Source organism: Microcaecilia unicolor, chromosome 1, assembly GCF_901765095.1.
Source record: "Microcaecilia unicolor chromosome 1, aMicUni1.1, whole genome shotgun sequence".
NCBI classification, from domain to species: domain Eukaryota; kingdom Metazoa; phylum Chordata; class Amphibia; order Gymnophiona; family Siphonopidae; genus Microcaecilia; species Microcaecilia unicolor.
This window is the reverse complement of record NC_044031.1, coordinates 699533353-699552408: the sequence shown is the minus strand read 5'-3', so window position 1 is coordinate 699552408 and position 19056 is coordinate 699533353. Positions and strand designations below refer to the sequence as shown.

General features: G+C 43.3%; 1 protein-coding gene across 1 annotated transcript in view; it reads right to left on the bottom strand.

The window, feature by feature from the left end:
• LRRC49 (leucine rich repeat containing 49) overlaps positions 1-19056 on the bottom strand; it is a 249223-nt gene that overhangs the window by 63862 nt on the left and 166305 nt on the right. The window contains 3 exon segments of the mRNA XM_030188617.1: positions 9412-9509; positions 9511-9555; positions 9557-9583. Of these exon segments, the coding sequence (XP_030044477.1) occupies positions 9412-9509; positions 9511-9555; positions 9557-9583 (170 nt within the window).

The window sequence follows — 19056 nt, the reverse complement described above, 5'->3', positions numbered from 1 at the left end:
AGGCTTCTTGGTTCACCCCTACATTTTGGTTTTGACAAGAAGCTTAGCCAATCAGGCCCTTTTGCCCTGAAGGCATGACTGTTTCAGATTCAAAACATCATCATGCTGATTGATATTTCCTCTTGGAAAGCAGATCCTATTCCCACCAGTCCAATGATCAGCAGTATAAGGGTTGGGACTGTCTTTCTCCTAACTACTAACTTTGGAGAGCAAAATGGTACAAGCACCACTCAAAATATAAAACTTTTGCTCAAATCTGCTACAGAGAGCTCATAACCGCTATGCCAAAAAGGCATTAAAGCATTAAGAGGCCCTTTTACTGAAGGGCTAGTGCCAATCCAGAAACTACCACTGGTAATTCCACCCAGCACACGCCATTTCCGGCACTTCAGATATTTAGTTCTGTATTTTTACCACTGGGAAGCAAGTTGGATTTTATCGGGATCCATCTATTGCAAGTTAAGTAATGCTGGCAGTGTACCGTTTTTGCTTTCCGCTCTATTATATAATTTTTTTAAAACATGTATTAGGCACTTGGGGCCCTTTTACTAAGTCACGTAGACACCTACATGCGTAATTTTGAACTACCACCCAGCTACCGCGTGTCCCAGGTGGTAATTTTATTTTTTACGAGCGTCCACTAAGCGCAACCAGAAATTTTCCGGTGCACAGTGGTAACCGGGCGTAATCAGCATTGTACGCACGTAGACCATTGCTGCCCAGCTTACGTGTAAGACCTTACCGGCTAGGTCAATGGGTGGTGGTAAGGTCTCAGGCCCAAAATGGACATGTGTCAATTTTTATTTTGCCGCACATCCATTTTCGCCTCCCCCCCCCCCCCCCCCCAAAAAGGCCTTGTTTTCAGGTGCGCTGAAAATGAATCTGAACACGTCCAATGCACGTGTCTACATCAGAGCATGCCATTTTCGGCACTCTTTAGTAAAAGGACCCCTTTATAAAGTACTGTTTTCAGAGCTCTCTCTTCCCCTTTTGTACTATTAGGCACTGTCTTTTTTCCTCCCAATTTCTTCGGGAGTTATTATCACTGCTGATTTTACAGTTGTGCTGAAGCCTATGATAGCAATCCAAATGAGGTTTCTGTAATTAGCCATTTTAGGGCTTTTCTCGGGGAAGTTGAGGCTTCTCTTATTTAGGGGTCTTTTACAAAGGCACGCAAGCATTTTTTAGTGCGTGCTACTAGAGACGCCAACAGAAATATATTGGCGTCTCTATGTCAGCACGTGCTTATTTTTAGCACACACTAAAATGCTAGACCGCCTTTGTAAAAGGACCTCTATGTGCTTTAATGACTTTTTGGCATCATGGTTACTTAGTGCTTTCTAACAGATTTGTGAGCAAAACTACACAATACTGTCACTGAACCATTAGTAATATATAATTTATCTTTAAAATCAAGCATGGTACCGGAAGACTGAAGGTGGCCATTGTAATGCCAATTTTAAAAAAAAAGGTTCCAGAGGAGATCCAGGAAATTATAGACCGGTGAGTCTGATGTCGGTGCCAGGCAAAATGGTAGAGACTATTATAAAGAACAAAATTACAGAGCATATTCAAAGAGAATGGATAACACGGATTTAGTGAAAAGAAATCTTGCCTCACCAATCTACTACATTTCTTTGACGGGGTGAACAAACATGTGGATAAAAGTGAGCCGGTTGATATTGTGTATCTGGATTTTCAGAAGGTGTTTGACAAAGTACCTCATGAAAGGACTCCAGTGGAAAATGAAGAGTCATGGGATAGGAGGTAGTGTCCTATTGGATTAAAACTGTTTAAAAGATAAAAACAGAGTACGGTTAAATGGTCAGTATTTCTCAATGGAGAAGGGTAGTTAGTGGGGTTCCCCAGGGGTCTGTGCTGGGACCGCTGCTTTTTAACATATTTATAAATGATCTAGAGATGGGAGTAACTAGTGAGATAATTACATTTGCTGACGACACAAAGTTCTTAAATCGCAAAAGGATTGTGAAAAATTACAGGAGACTGGGCATCCAAATTTTCAGATGACGTTTAATGTGAGCAAGTGCAAAATGATGCATGTGGGAAAGAGGAACCCGAATTATAACTACTTAATGCAAGGTTCCACATTAGGAGTCATCGACCAGAAAAGGGATCTAGGCATTAGTGGAGGAGTGGCCTAGTGGTTAGGGTGGTGGACTTTGGTCCTGGGGAACTGAGGAACTGAGTTCGATTCCCACTTCAGGCACATGCAGCTCCTTGTGACTCTGGGCAAGTCACTTAACCCTCCATTGCCCCATGTAAGCCGCATTGAGCCTGCCATGAGTGGAAAAGCATGGGGTACAAATGTAAAAAAAATAAAACAAATTATCACTGATGATATGTTGAAACCCTCTACTCAGTATGTGGCAGTGGCTAAGAAAGCAAATAGAATGTTAGGTATTATTAGGAAAGGAATGGAAAATAAAAATGAGGATGTTATAATGCCTTTGCATCACTCCATGGTGCGACCACACCTCAAATATTGTCACCTTATCTCAAAAAAGATATGGTGCAATTCAGAAAAGGTACAGAGAAGGGCGACAAAAATGATAAAGGGGATGGGATGATTTCCCTATGAGAAAAGGCTACAGCAGCTAGGGTTCTTCAGCTTGGAGAAAAGACGGCTGAGGGGAGATATGATAGAGGTCTATAAAATGATGAGTGGAGTGAAACAGGTAGATGTGAATAGATTGTTTACTCTTTCCAAAAATACTAAGACTAAGAGGTCACGCAATGAAGCTACAAAGTAGTAAATTTAAAATGAATCAGAGAAAAGTTTTCTTCACTCAATGTGTAATTAAACTCTGGAATTCGTTGCCAGAGAATGTAGTAAAAGCAGTTAGCTTAGCGGGGTTTTAAAAAGGTTTGAATGGTTTCCTAAAGGAAAAGTCCATAGATCATTATTAAAATGGACTTGGGGAAAATCCACTGCTTATTTCTAGGATAAGTAGCATAAAATGTATTGCACATTTTTGGGATCTTGCCAGGTACTTATGACCTGGATTGGCCACTGTTGGAAGCAGGATGCTGGGCTTGATGGACCTTTGGTCTGTCCCAGTATTGCAATACTTATTTTTTTTTTTTTTACATTTGTACCCCGCGCTTTCCCACTCATGGCAGGCTCAATGCAGCTTACATGGGGCAATGGAGGGTTAAGTGACTTGCCCAGAGTCACAAGGAGCTGCCTGTGCCGGGAATCGAACTCAGTTCCTCAGTTCCCCAGGACCAAAGTCCACCACCCTAACCACTAGGCCACTCCTCCACTCTGTACGTATATGTACTTATCTTGTCTCTACTCATGTAAGATCTGCCAAGTTACCCAGATCCAGGAGGAAGATTTCTAACATCCCCATCATGGTGCATTTTGGGATCTGCAGCACTAACTGCAACAAGGAGGTTGAAGAAAACAGGAGACGGGATGATGCCAAAAAGCTGAAGCCACTTTGGCTTGTTTCCCCTCCCCCGCACAGCCTTCATTGAAGTACACTCATAACAAAGCAAACACATTGTTGTTCTTTATTGCTGGTAGCATGCCGGCTTGTGCAGAATACGGATGTACTGAGAGAAAGTATAACAACGGAATAACTTTTCATAGGTAGAGTAGTAATTTGTTATAAATCGTAATCAGTGTGTCATTTGGAGAGGCTGGTTATAGGGACTCCCTAGCACATGTGGTATTTGTAGACATTTTTTTCTCCTGGTAAAGGGCCACTAAAACAGACATCAAAGTATGAGACTCAGGTGCTCAACATTCAGAGTTTCTAGCTATCTATGTATGTATTTATTTATTTACTTACTTATTTAGGACACATATATTTGGCAACTTGCTCCTTTTGTTTTGTAGAATGCAGTGGTATATTATAAAAATGCACTTAATACTGTTTATTACTACTATTTAAAAGAAAGATATTAGATAATGAGGACAGAGCTACCTTCATGGATAAGTCCAGAGTCAATCTATAAATGTGCCAACATTTTCCAGTTCTGTGATATATATTTATTTTTTCAAGTCAGTTTTCAACAGAATTTTCACACAATTCTGAAGTTAATTAATAAGTTTTGGATGTCATTGAATTCTATTATTCTGCCTCACTGTATTTCCAGTTTTGGCACAGTATAAGTCATCACAAGGATAAAATATAAGAAAACCAATGGACTGCTTATAGCCCATTTAGTTATGTTTAAACAAATGAGAGATCTGCTGTAAAGAGTATGTAGGAAAGGCCCCAAAGGAACCCTGGGTTAGGCCAGAATACCCCCGGTATAGGCAGGCATTCCCCAGAAAAAAACTAGAAATAAAGAACTACAACTCCCAGCATGCCCCAAGGGAGACCGGGGATAAGAGAAACTATGTTCATTCCCAGGAGTCTCCAGAGGAGGGCCGCAGGGGAAGGAATAAGGCTGATTCTGCAACCTGGTGGAAGAGGTGGTGGAACAGGTGGGTGGAGAAAGAAGAGACACCAAAGAGCTTTAATGAAAGAAAGGGTGAGCAGCTGGGAGAAGGGCGGGGTGAGGAGAATATGGATTGGGCTCCTGAGGAGAGGGAGGAGGAGAGTGAGCCTTGCCCTATGGAGTTGACTGAACCGGAGAACACCCTGGAAGAGCCGATGGACTTTTCAGCTCTGGCTCAGCGAAAGCCAAGGAAGTAGCGGGGCCAAGCCGGGTCATGCGGGAGGAGGTCAGGTAGGAGTATGACTGACCAAGAGGGTGGGACCCTAGGCTTTGAGCCCGCGCAAAGCCATTACTGTGTTTTTGAAAGCCTGGCTGAACTGAGCTGTGTTTAATGCCTGGCTCAAAGTGAACTGTGTTTTTTTGAAAGCAGGGCTGAACTAAGCTGTGTTTAAAGCCGGGCTAAAATTGAACTGTGTTTGGAAAGCCTAGCTGAACTGAGCTGTATTTTTGAAGCTTGGCTAAAATTGAACTGTGTGTTTGAAAGCCTAGCTGGACTGAGCAGTGTGTTGAAGCTTGGCTAAAAGGTGCACTGTGTTCTGAAAGCCTAGCTGGACCGAGCTGGGTTATTTAAGCTTGGATCAAATTGAACTGTGCTTGAAAACCAGGGCTGATTTGTGCTGTGTGTTTTTTTTTTTCTGCTACTCCCCCGGGGACTGGGAGAGAAAGCAGCGGTCGAAGCCTGCACGGTGTAGCATTGTGTGTGTTGTTTTGGAGCTGCAACCCAGGAGAAAAGAGGATCCGCTTTACACTGCATGAAAGAAAATATTTATTTTTATTATTTTGACTTATGAAAACCACTTTTGTCCCTGAAACATGCTCAAAAAAGAATAATCCATTTGAACAAAAGAGATGAGGTGAAGATGTGATTCCATGTGCCCCAATGAAAGGAGAGTTTAATTTTACTTCCAATCTTTATAACACCAGGCTTCCCAAGGCAGATTACAACAGTAGTTAAGATGAACCCATCAGTAAACAGAATATCCTCACTGAAATTTGTATAGAACAGTGTAGAAAAATGAGAACAAAATACATCCTTTATCAGTGCTGTTTCCACCAGCTACAATAATTTTTTGAAGCTGTTTTTTAGTAATATTCAGTTGATTTCATGATATTTATATCTACATATGGGACGTTTTCAAATAAATTAAAAGCTGTCAAATAAGTTAAAAAAATATAATATTGTCCTCTACCTTTTAAGGCACTGCCTATCCAACTGGAACAGCTTTTAACTTTTACAGATGGACCACGTACAGGCAGTCCCTTACATCTAATAATCTTTGGCTATTGTTTTCATAGAGTTTGCAATTCTTTTGGGTGAACTAAAATGGTGTCAAGCTTTGCCTACTGGCTTCAGCTCATATAGGGCCCCTTTTACTAAACAGGAAATACTGCCAGCCTACCACAGCAGCCTGGCGGTACTTCCCACCTCTAGTGCGCCGTCATATCCGGCACTACAAAAATATATTTATTTTTGTAGCAGCGGAGTGTACCGGCGGTAAACAGGCATTGCCGCAGGCTTCCCAGTTGCCGCCGGGTTAGCGCAGGAAGCCCTTACCGCCACCTCAATGGAGTGGTGGTAAGGGCTGCCCCCCCCCCCCAGAAATTGGCCGCACAGCAAGTGCTTTACTTGCCAAATGACCATTTCCTGCAGGTAAAAGGGGGCCTCAGCGCGTGTGAAAAACATGCGCCGATGCCAGCATAGGCCCCTTTTGCCACAGCTTGGTAGAAGGGGCTCATAATGGATAGATAGGTTCACTTCGTCTCCTGTTCATCCAACCTCCTTGGACTGCAATGGGTATATAATTCGGGACTAGAAATTACACGCTGCTTTAGGATGTAAGTTCAAGAACAGGATAGGCCAAAAAGTCTTCTTCCTAGACACAGGGTAACTGGAAGCTCTGCAATTAAATCAAATTGTTTCTCGATACTTTAGATTTACATAGCAAAAGATTTACTGTTTGACAGCTACACAGACTATGCTAGTCGTGCATTCAATCTATATAGCAACACACCCCATTTTCTTCAAATCCTGTTCTTGATAGATTCACACTTCTTTCAACAAACATATGCCGTTGACCATCACTAGTTCCCATCAAAGATAAATACATAGAAAACTGAACCTCTAACAGGACTCAGTGGGGGACAGAAAACTGCAGGACAGTTGAAACTAGATCCCTACGAGGCATTCTCACAGCTGGGCATTTCAGCATAGCTGTTAGTTATATAAAACTACTGCTTTTAGTTTTAACTTGGGATATCTTACATACATTTGCTAATTTTCAGATAACTGTATTGTATTATATCTTATAAATAATGGCACTTCATTGGTCACACAATACTGAAGTATTATTTTATGGTGCTCCCCAGCTTTCAAAATATGTTCAATAGATAAGTTAGATTGGCACAGGGAATGGGATTTAACCGATTCATTGCTTTAGAAAGAACTTTCTCCTTTCTTAGAAAAACAGTTTATAAAATGTCACACTTCTCCAGATACATAGCTGCTGAACTCTGGAAATTCAAAACAAGAACATAGTAACCAACATCTTATCACAGTAACCAAACAAACTGACCAATACACAAATTCTCAATACTGCATGAATCACAATCAGGATTCCGCCCCCACCACAGCACCGAAATAGTGCTAACCACCCTCCTGGCCAAATTCAAACAGGAAATAGCAACAGGCAAAAGCATACTTCTCCTCCATTTCGACATGGTAAACCATAGTATTTATTTATTTATTTATTTATTTATTTATACCCCACATTTTCCCACCTTTTTGCAGGCTCAATGTGGCTTACAGAGTATGGAAATGAGAACGTCATTACATGATATAAGAAACAGTCGATCATAAGCTGAGGTGAAAGAGGAAATTAGGTAGAAGGTGTTAGGTAAGGTTGTGTGAGAGGTGTTTTGGTGTACTTGGGTGGTTTAAGGAATGATTTGTTTCATTGAGGGTGACTTTTGTAGGCTCTGTGAAGAGATGTGTTTTTAAAGCTTTGCGAAAACTGGTTAGATTGGTCATGGTTTTTAGGGCCATGGGTAGTGCGTTCCAAGACTGTGTACTTTTGTACGCAAAGGTAGTAGCATAAGACTCCTAGACTACTTCGGGATTGGCGGAACCACCAGAACATACCAAGTGAAAGTAAACTCTAATATATCAGCACCTTGGAAGGCAGATTGCAGAGTACCTCAAGGATCACCACTATCACCGATCCTTTTAACCTAATGATGACCCCTTTAGCCAAGTCCTTATCCACTCAGGGCCTTAACACATTCATCTATGCAGACGATGTCACAATATACATCCCTTTCAACAAGATCTGACAGAAATCACCAATGAAATCAACCTCGGCTTCCATATCGTGAACTCATGGGCAAACGCATTCCAACTAAAACTCAATACAGAAAAAACACACTGCCTTATCCTCTAATCCCAATACAACACGAATATACCCACAAACTTAGCCACCCCAGATTACGTCCTCCCCATTTCAGATAGCCTGAAAATCCTTGGTGTCACAATCGACCGAAACCTTACACTCGAAACCCAAGTTAACTCTACAATCAAGAAAATGTTCCACTCAATGTGGAAACTTAAACGCAGCTATTTTAGAAAGCTATACTTGGGGATAAAAAGTACAAGGCCTCAATCAGCGGCAGTTCAGTATGGAATCATTCCCCTCCCCTCCTGCATCAGCCTCTTCTTCCCCCCACAATACCCTCACTGATGAAAACCCTCCCCCAGCGACACCCTGATTGAGGCTCACCTCCCTAAGGATTTCTCCCTCCTCAAATCGGACCCCACAGCTGGTGCCCTCCCCCAAGCTAAACCCACCTCCCACAGTGCAAATCACTTCAAAAAGTCCCTCCACTCCCCGATTCCAAATGTGGCCTTACTGGGGGTCCCTGGGCTTGGAATCCTGAATCCTAGTGGTAAAACTTTAACATTACTGCTGAAGTCTCAGTTGCCATTTTGTACAAGAAAAATATTATGGTGGGAGCGAATGGGCATTGCTCTTGCCCCACTAGACCCCAGGGACCCTTGTAAGGCCACAGTTGGCTCAAGGGGTGGAGGGAACCTTTTTGAGGTGATTTGCACTATGGAAGGAGGTGTGCCTCAGGGGGAGGGCATCATTTAGTTGGCGCTCACCCATACATGAGAAGGATTGTGCTGGGGGGGGGGGGCAGAATCCTTGGAGGAGGTCATCAGAGGGGTTACATACGAGAATGGGATGCCATCAGGGGGTGGTCGTTGTCAAGGGAAAGGCTTGCAATTGGAGTGGGGTTGAGGGTGTTACACAGGGAAAGGGATGCCATAGAGAAGGCTGATGAGGGGTGTGGGTGGTGCAGCAAGGGGTCCTGCCATTCAGGAGTTGAGCTTGTAACAGGCATGGAGCCTGTAGTCTTCAGGGTGGACAGAGAGGAAAAAGTGGAGGGTGGGAAGGGGGTGTAACATGAGGGCCACAGACATTGGGGATGAGTGGAGGGGGGTCCTAGACATCGGTATTTACAGTTTTTCATTCAGAAGGTACTTAGATGTGCCCTAGAGCAGGTGTAAATTCCAACATCTACTTTTTTCAATAAAGACATGGATTCCCTATGTGAAATCGGAATGTACAACTCTTTCTCCATGCCCTACCCATGTCTCCTTGTCATCTAGACCTACTCAGCTTCCCCAAGTATGCACCTCCCCTAATGTGAAAGGGCATTTAAATATCTGAACCACTCCACTTACATGTGGGGATGCTTCTAAAATAAGGACCTTCGTGTGCACTAAGAAAAATGGCACATGCCAAAAGAAAATGAAAATCAACAAAACAAACAAAACATGCAGGTACCTGTAAGAGTAACTCCTCAATTCCAAACAAGAATAAATACAATAATAAGCATATTAGTTTGTTTCTATTTGAAGCATTAAACAGTTATTGAGACCTATTTTCTTCAGGAAAAGCATATGTCGCACTGCCATTGATCGGGCATGGTTTGTGAGAAGTATCATCATAGTCCTTCTGATCCTGTTTTGACCCCAGTAACATGGACTACTCTGTTCTGCTGTTTCTCCCACTGCAGAGCAAGCATTGTAAATAGCTAGTCGTTTCTTTTCCTGCAGAAAGGTATGAATGACAGTGAATCATCTACAGGCATTCCACATTTTCTGCAGTGCTGCCCTGCCACATAACTGAGTATACACAATTTGCAATATGTTTGGTGGTATGAGACTTATGCTCTAGGTTTATGCTCTATCAATCTCTACATTACATTAATGTCAGCTCTACAACAGTAAAATAGGTAACTGATGCAGCTCATAGTGAAGTCTACAAAATCCTGAGTGGTGTAGGACGAGAAGAAGTGAATCGACTTTTACTCGTTCCAAGAGTACAAAGACCAGGGGACGCTCAAAGAATTTACATGGAAATACTTTCAAACAAATAGGAGGAAATATTTTTTCACTCAACAAATTGTTAAGCTCTGGAACTCTTTGCCCGAGGATTTAGTAACAGCAGTGAGCATATCTGGGTTTTAAAAAAGGTTTAGATAAGTTCCTCGAGGAAAGTCCATAGTCTTGCTATTGAGACAGACATGGGGAACCTACTGTCTGCCCTGGGATTGGTAGCATGGAATCTTGCTACTATTTGGGTTTTCTGCCCGGTACTTGTGACCTGGTTTGGCCACTGTTGGAAACAGGATACTGGGCTAAATGGACCATAGGTCTGACCTAGTATAGCTACTACTACTACTATTTAGCATTTCTATAGCGCTACAAGGCATACGCAGCTATTCTTATGTTCTTATTTAATAAAAACAGAAAAGTGGATCAGTGGTGGCTTGGACAGTAAGGTGGCAATTCTATAGCACAACGCTTCCAGTTAGGAGCCTCACACAGTAACACAGTAAATGACGGCAGATAAAGACCAGCATGGTCCATCCAGTCTGCCCAACAATCACACTCATTATCAAAGCATTATTGAACCAAACAATCCAATAGTTTAATAACATTTTACTCGCTAAGTTCCACTTTACAATGTCTCCCTTCCCACCTACACTCATAGCATACCACATACTTGATCCGTCCTTGCCATTTCAGGGCTCAGACCGTAAAGGAGAAACGGAAGGAACTTGATATACCACCTTTCTGTGGTTTTTGCAACTACATTCAAAGCAGTTTACATAGTATATACAGGTACTTATTTGTCCCTGGGTCAATGGAGGGTTAAGTGACTTGCCAAGAGTCACGAGGAGCTGCAATGGGAATCGAATCCGGTTCCCCGTGATCAAGGTCTGCTGCACTAACCACTAGGCTACTCCTCCCCCCCCCCCCAAAAAAAGTCTGCCCTGCACTGGCCCTACTTCCCTAATGGAGCTGCAGTCGAAATTCACTCCAGTCCATCCTGATCTTTATTGCCACATATGAGACAGACCGTAGAAGGTCCGCCCGGCATTGTTCTCATGTTCCACTACTGGACTTGCCAGCATACAATAAGAGTGTATTATATAACGACAGCTGATTGCCAGGTATCACATTGTAGAGTACTAGCATAACCCAATAATAGCGTTCCTAACACTTATGAACCTGCAGTTAAATGAGCCATAGACCTGATATTCTGTAAGTTATGTGCATAACTGGGATTTCCACTTATGTCCCATCTATGCATATGCCTCCATTGCAGTTACACACTACAGCACTTATACAAACCCTACAGAATGGCACTTAGGGCAATTGTGTGGATAAGTGCTATTTATCCCTGCTTTTACATGCATGCAAAGGGCGCATAATCATCAGCTCCTAGTTATAGAATTTCCTCCTCTGTGCTGTGCATTTTCATTCAAAAGACTCCCAGTTCAATCCCTATGCTGGGGACTTCACTTCCAGGTCAGCCATGGCTGGGGACGTTGCAGGGATCAAAAAAATACATGCATTGTGGGCCCCATAAAACATTAAATATTGGGTCTATAGTGTAATATGCAATAGCAATTTTAAAAAATGGGGTCCAACCCTTGACTGCACTATAAGCAATCCTGTATGGGGTCTACAATGTATTCTTTACCCAGGCAAAATGTAGGCAGTCCTAGGAGTAATGTTTAGGTCAGGAAAGGAAAATAACACATGTGAATTACATTTTCAAATCTATGCACCTCATTTTGAAGGGAAAAGTTCCCACAGAAAAATCAAATGCTAGAAATTGGAAAATTTTGAAAATTTACACTAAGGGGTTGAATTTACAGGTACTAAATTTTCCTCAAACTCTGGCTCTCACTCCTAGAGACATGTTTCATCAATATCTTACAGAAATCTTGGGAATCTCCCAGATGGCAATACCTCCTTTTTGGAAAATTTATTATGTACCAGTGGGAAGGAAGAGTGCCTACTGCAGAACATCAGGATCTGCACAGGGGAGAGATCTATCTGGCACTTGTGAGAGGTTAGGGGAGGAAGGAATTCAAGAGGAATATGCTGATGGTGCTATTTGTATTTCAATAATGTGATGCAATAATGTGTTCGTATTTCTGACATCAGTCTGCTATTTTTATGGGAGCTAAGTTTCAGATATTTCCTTATATATGTAACGACACAAAAGGAAACAGTTCTTGACTTAGTGCTACTTATATTTTACATTTTCCCTGTAAATATAAAGTTAAGTATGTGAATAATTCTTGCCTTTTTATGAACCTTCCCAATTATATTTTTTCTTAGATGGTCGAAGGGTTAGATCCTAAAAGGTTTCTAAAGGCTGAGTTCTGCTGGCCTATTTAAAGCTGGAGGTATTTTCTGCCCTTGGCTCTTTATGCTACTTTACCTTTTAAATCTCCTTTGTTTGTTCCTTGTGGCTTTACTTTTTAAATCCACAACCCTATGGTTTTGTTGCTTGGCCTTCCTTACCCACCCACCCCCGTCTTTTACCAAGCCACGCTAGCAAGCTACCACACAGTAATGACGACACAGCCCATTCACTCTGAATGGGCTGTGTCAGATTACTGCATTGGCCTCCGCTACACGGCTTTGTAAAAGGGGGAGTTATGTGGCTGTAGGCTGTGAATGCATTAATGTTTGTATTTCTAGATTATGATTACTACTTCCTATTATCTGTTTTGGGATCAATTACCAATTTACTTTTCTTTTATTAAGATTATTGAAAATATACACCCCAACAAAGTATAATTAAAAAGCAGTTACAAACCTCTGAAAGTACTTTTCCCCTGGGGAAATTTTAAAAGGGAAGTAATTTCCTTCTGGAAACTGATGCGAAGCCCATGGGTAAACTATCCACAGACTCTGCATCAACAGAGTTTTGAAAAGTGCCTCAACCAGGTTTATGTGCTAGTAGTCTGCCAATAAGAAACTGTTTTAATCATAAGTCACTCTATCATGACGTATAACTAGCTAGGCCTCATTTGCCTATCACATAAGCAAACACTAGAATTCACTAGTTAAGCACATATACATCAATCATGAGACTCATAAAGTAACATCACCTCTAATGATGTTTTCTATGTTTAAGCAATACTCACCAGCATATTATAATAAACACCAGCGTTTGATAGAAATTCAGGCAAAAACAACAGTCAAGACCAGCTTATGAGTGAGCTGGTGTTTTAAATTCAAATCAACACAATTCAGTGGATCCCTTATCTAAAAGCATATATTTTTCTAGTAAGACTAGACTTCGCCTAGCTATTAGTCACACAGCTAAAATTTCCTAAGACTAGAATGAATGGTGGGTTTAAAAGACACTCAAGATTAATGTGTTACATGTGAAATGACAAAATGGCTTTTCTAAAAACAGGTAAAATATGGCAAGTTCAGAAAAAATTATCTACTTTTTGGGATCTGCTAGGTTCTTGTGACCTCAACTGGCCATGGTTGGAAGCAGGATGCTGGGCTCGACGGAACTGGTTTCAGTCAACATGGCTTTTCTTATGTTCCATATACTTAATAAACTCTTAATTTTAGTGAAAGTTTGAAAAAGAGGCGAGAGGGCAGATCATTTTTAGACCTGTATGAACACTTGCAGGACAATATTCAAAAGCACTTATCTTGTCAGCATTGGGTGCAAACTGTGCTTTGCTTTTATAGAACTGGCACTGGCAACAGATAAACTTTGTCAATATATAGCAACATACAGCCAAACTTTATTCATATAAGTTGATAAGGGGCCAGGGGTGTTCCAAGGTCAGGGCCAAAAATTGTGCATATAGCTATGATATTCAGCCACTATCCAAATAAGTAGTTATATCTGTGTAAGTACACCACATAAATAGCTCTTAGTTGTTTCTGGAATTTCAAAGCATCAGACTCAAGTCTGATTTCAGCAAGAAATAAATTCCACAACCACAGGCCTTGCTCGACTCCGTGTACTAGATTTACATCAGAGTTATAAGCACAGATAGGCCTGCATGGGATATGGCCCATCTACTTTGGAGGAATACAAAAGTAGCAGACCAGATGTCCTTCACCACATTTTATTCCAGTGGCGTAGTCAGAAGGCAATTTTTGGGTGGGCCAACAGATTGGATGCATGGGCACTAGAGCAACACCTGCCACCTGATATGCCCTGCCCATGCCCTTACTCCTACCACACACCTACCCCACTCCCAATAACTTCAATGGGAGTAGCAGTGCTGGCCTCAGTGGCAGCAGGCCACATTGAGAGCTAGGGGAAATATAAGAGGGTGCACTCTTCATCCTCCACTAAGCCAAGGTCCGCCAACAAATATATGCTTCCCCCAAATATACCTCTACTTCTACTTATCATTTCTATAGCGCTACTAGATGTACGCAGTGCTGTACACTTGAACATGAAGAGACAGTCTCTGCTCGACAGAGCTTACAATCTAATTAGGACAAACAGGACAAATAAGAGATAAGGGAATTACTAAGGCGGGGATGATAAAATAAGGGTACTGAACAAGTGAATAAGGGTTAGGAGTTAAAAGCAGCATCAAAAAGGTGGGCTTTTAGCTTAGATTTGAAGACGGCCAGAGATGGGGCTTGATGGACCGGCTCAGGAAGTTTATTCCAGGCATATGGTTCAGCAACATAAAAGGAACAGAGTCTGGAGTTAGTGGTGGAGGAGAAGGGTGCAGATAAGAGAGATTTCCCCAGTGAACAGAGTTCCCGGGGAGGAGTGTAGGGAGAGAAGAGAGTGGAGAGGTACTGAGGAGCTGCAGAGTGAATGCACTTATAAGTCAATAAGAGGAGTTTGACCTGTATGCGGAAATGGATAGGGAGTCAGTGAAGTGACTTATATGCCCTAAATATTACTAGTGGCCTAGTGGTTAGGGTGGTGGACTTTGGTCCTGAGGAACTGAGTTCGATTCCCACTTCAGGCACAGGCAGCTCCTTGTGACTCTGGGCAAGTCACTTAACCCTCCATTGCCCCATGTAAGCTGCATTGAGCCTGCCATGAGTGGGAAAGCGCGGGGTACAAATATAACAAAAAAAAAAATACATCAAGAAAACTGAACAAGCCAATGTACTATAGAATGCTACATAGAAAATTGATGCTAACAGAATACTTTGGTCACACACACAGAACACAAATGCCAAATACAGAATAAGTGACCACAAACCATAAACAAATTAAATCAAAATCCCAAGAGGCCAGACCCTGCATTTAGCACAGCACAGAGAAATACAAAGAGATGCATTTTCTCCTATACTGTGCAAACTATGCTAGCACATGCAAGAGACAGTGTTAGGGGAGGTACAACTAGGGCAACTGGGTTTGGCCTCCTAGCCAGAGAGAACCCCAGGCCAGCTGGAAGCTGAAGAAGATGCAGCCTGTTAGTAAGCTTTGGGGTCCCCTCCTAAATATCTGCCTTGGGCCCCAGCCATATTCTAACACCAGCTCTGGCAGGATGTACATTTCAAATCTGACATATTCTAGTCACAAAACAGAAAAATAAAATTCTTTTTTCTACCTTTTGTTTTCTGCTCATTTTCTCTTTCAAGTCATGTTGGTCACAGGCTCTGGTTTCTACATCCTTCTGTCTTCACTTAACTCACTCACCAAGGTCTCATGTCCATTTGATATTTCTACTCTCTCTCCATGTCCACTATCCATCTTCTTCCATCTCTGTACCTCTATCATCCTCCATGTTTAGTATCTCTCTTTCTCTGTGTCCCTATATTTCTCTGTCCAGCTTCTCTCCCTCTCACTCCCTCCCCTTTCCAGCATCTGGTTTGGTTGCTTGATTCCCTGCCTTCCCACCCACCCCACCCTCCCTTTTCCTTCATCTCAGTCTGGTATCTCTGTTTCCCTTCCCTCCCTCCTTGTGCTGTACCAGCAGTTCTCTCCCTTCCCTCCAGTTCTCCTCCCCCTCTTCCTCCCACGTCCAGCAGCTCTCTCCCTTCCATCCAGATCCCCTCCTCCTCTTCCTCCCACATCCAGTAGCTCTTTCTCTCCAGCCCCCTCCTCCTCCTCCCACAACCAGCAGTTCTCTCCCTTCCATCCAGTCCCCTCCTCTTCTTCCTCCCATGTCTAGCAGCTCTCTCCCTTTCCTTCAGTCCCTTCTTCCTCTTCCTGCCTTGTCCAGCATCTCTCCAGCCCCTTCCTCCTCTCTCTCCCCCATGTCCACCAGCTCTCTTCCTTCCTTCCAGTCCCCTCCTGCTCTTCCATGTCCAGCAACTCTATCCCTTCCCTCCAGTCCCTTCTTCCTCTTCCTCCCTTGTGCAGCAGCTCTCCAGCCCCTTCCTCCTCTCCCTCCCATGTCCAGCAACTCTCTCCCTTCCATCCAGATCCCCTCCTCCTCTTCCTCCAGCAGCTCTCTCCCTTCCATCCAGTCCCCTCCTCCTCTTCCTCTCATGTCCAGCAGCTCTTTCCCTTCCCTCCAGTCCCTTCTTCCTCCCTTGTCCAGCAGCTCTCCAGCCCCTTCCTCCTCTCCCTCCCATGTCCAGCAGCTCTTTCCCTTCCCTCCAGTCCCTTCTTCCTCTTCCTCCCTTGTCCAGCAGCTCTCCAACCCCTTCCTCCTCTCCCTCCCATGTCCAGCAGCTCTCTCCCTTCCCTCCAGTCCCTTCTTCCTCTTCCTCCTTTGTCCAGCAGCTCTCCAGTCCCTTTCTCCTCTTCCTCCCTTGTCCAGCAGCTCTGCAGCCCCTTCCTTCTCTCCCTCCCATGTCCAGTAGCTCTCTCCCTTCCATCCAGATCCCCTCCTCCTTTTCCTCCCACCTCCAGCAACTCTCTTCCATTCAGATCCCCTCCCTCCTCTTCCTCCTACATCCAGTAGCTCTATCCCTTCCCTCCATCTCCCCCCCCCCCTGTCCTCTCCCCAAAGGTCCAGCACTTACTTTAGTTCTGCCCTCCAGGCCCACCCATCCAACATCCTTCGCTCGCTGTCACTGCCTTTTCTCCCACGGCTCCGGCCGTCCGGGAGGCAGCGTTCAGCATTGCCTGCCTACCCTGAAATTCTTCTTCTCCTCAGGCTCCGCTGCCTCGGTCCCTGCATTCTCTTTTTCGCCTGTCACACAGCGCTGCCATTCACACAGGCAGCTCCGCTTCCCTTTGCCACATCCATCCGACCCTCTCTGATGCACTTCCTGTTTACAAAGGGCCAGATAGACGCGGCAGGGGCCTGTCTGAATGGCAGCGCCGTGCGACGGGCGAAAAAGAGAATGCAGGGACCGAGGCAGCAGAGCCTGGGGAGAAAGAATTATTTCAGGGCAGGCACGCAGGCAACGCTGAACGCTGCCTACTGGACGGCCATACCCGGAGCCGGGGTAGAAAAGGCAGTGACAGCAAGTGAAGGATGTTGGATGGGCGGGCCTGGAGGGAAAGTGGCTGGGCCTGGGCCCGTCCAAGCCTGCCTGTGGCTACGCCCCTGTTTTATTCACTGCAACAATTAGTTTAAATCCTAGATGCCCCACACAGCCATGTTTCATCCACACAAGGGTTGAACCAGGGGCATAAAAGTATCAATAAGTGTATTCCTGATTGATAAAAGCAGCACACTCCACAGTCTCAGTCTAGTATTGAAGAGAGTCACTGCTCTAACTTTATAGCTGCCAAGCTTTGATATTAAGGACTTAAAATAAGTACTTCCAGCCAGCCTCTGAATTTTGGTCCTAAGGTTCCAGCATTCTGCCAAAGACAGTTAATTCTTGCAGAGGATAAAACCTTTGGAGGGCATGTAAAACTTCACAATACAGACCAACAATAGTTTATAGTCTATTCAGACTTACTAGACTGCCCTAGCTGCCAGGGCAGAGCAGAGAGAATTACAAAACTACAATCATATGAAATCAGGAAAAGATCGTCAACTTCGATAGTAAAGATAAGCATTCATACAGAGAGCAGTCAGAGAGATAGAACAAGGTAGAATCTCATGCTGGGAATCCCGTCAACCTGGGTTGCCAAAAGCCTGCTTAAAAAGAAAAGTTTCAGATTTTCCTTAAAGGATTTTAGGGACAGTTAACTGCAAAGGAAAAGTGGGAGCGAGTTCCAAATAAAAGGGGAAAGGAAGAAAAAAAAGCAACAATGTATGACTATGGATGTGCACTTCGAAACAAACAATGGATTCTGCTAGGGCTGGTCCTGCTACTCAACAGTTAAGAAAACAATCAACATGGGATCTCTTAACACATTCACAGGCCTCAGTGTAGCTCCACTCTTTTCAAGGGTGTCCTTTTTGATAAAAAGCCTGTGTAAAAGGAAGGGCATTACAACCCATGCAATCTGAGAGCATACATTAACTCACATGGCCCACACTGGTTCCATTAATGACTGATCTTGCACTGGCTTTCTCAGAAAAAGGTACAATGAGAGGCAGTTGCACCACTACTCTCCCATGAATCTGTACCTGCAGACCAGATATTCCTCTAAAAAAAAATCAGGCCAAAAAACATAATTGTATAGTTAGAAGGGCAATTTTATAAAATGCCGCCTAGATTGAGAGAACAAGAAGGTGCCTATTTACAATTTATTTCTTAAAGACACATTAGTGGCTAAGCATCTTTACAAGTGCCCCAGAAAAGCAGCATAAATTGCGGCTAAATTGAAGCCAAGGTCATTTACATTGGTAAGCAGCAGGTATAAATACCTGCACATATATGAAGTGTGCATGTAAACTTTGACTGTACATAAGTACATAAGTATTGTCATACTGCGAAAGACCAAAGGTCCATGAAGCCCAGCATCCTGTTTCCAACAGTGGCCAATCCAGGTCACAAATATCTGGGAAGATCCCAAAAAAGTACAAAACATTTTATACTGCTTATCACAGAAATAGTGGATTTTCCACAAGTCCATTTAATAATGGTCCATGGACTTTTCCTTTAGGAAGCCGTCCAAACCTTTTTTTAAACTCCGCTAAGCTAACCGCCTTTACCACATTCTCTGGCAACGAATTCCAGAGTTTAATTACACATTGAGTGAAGAAAAATTTTCTTTGATTCGTTTTAAAATTACTACATTGTAGCTTCATCGCATGCCCCCTAGTCCTAGTATTTTTGGAAAGCTTAAACAGACGCTTCACATCTACCCGTTCAACTCCACTCGTTATTTTATAGACCTCTATCATATCTCTCCTCAGCCGCGTTTTCTCCAAGCTGAAGAGCCCTAGCTGCTTTAGCCTTTCCTCATAGGG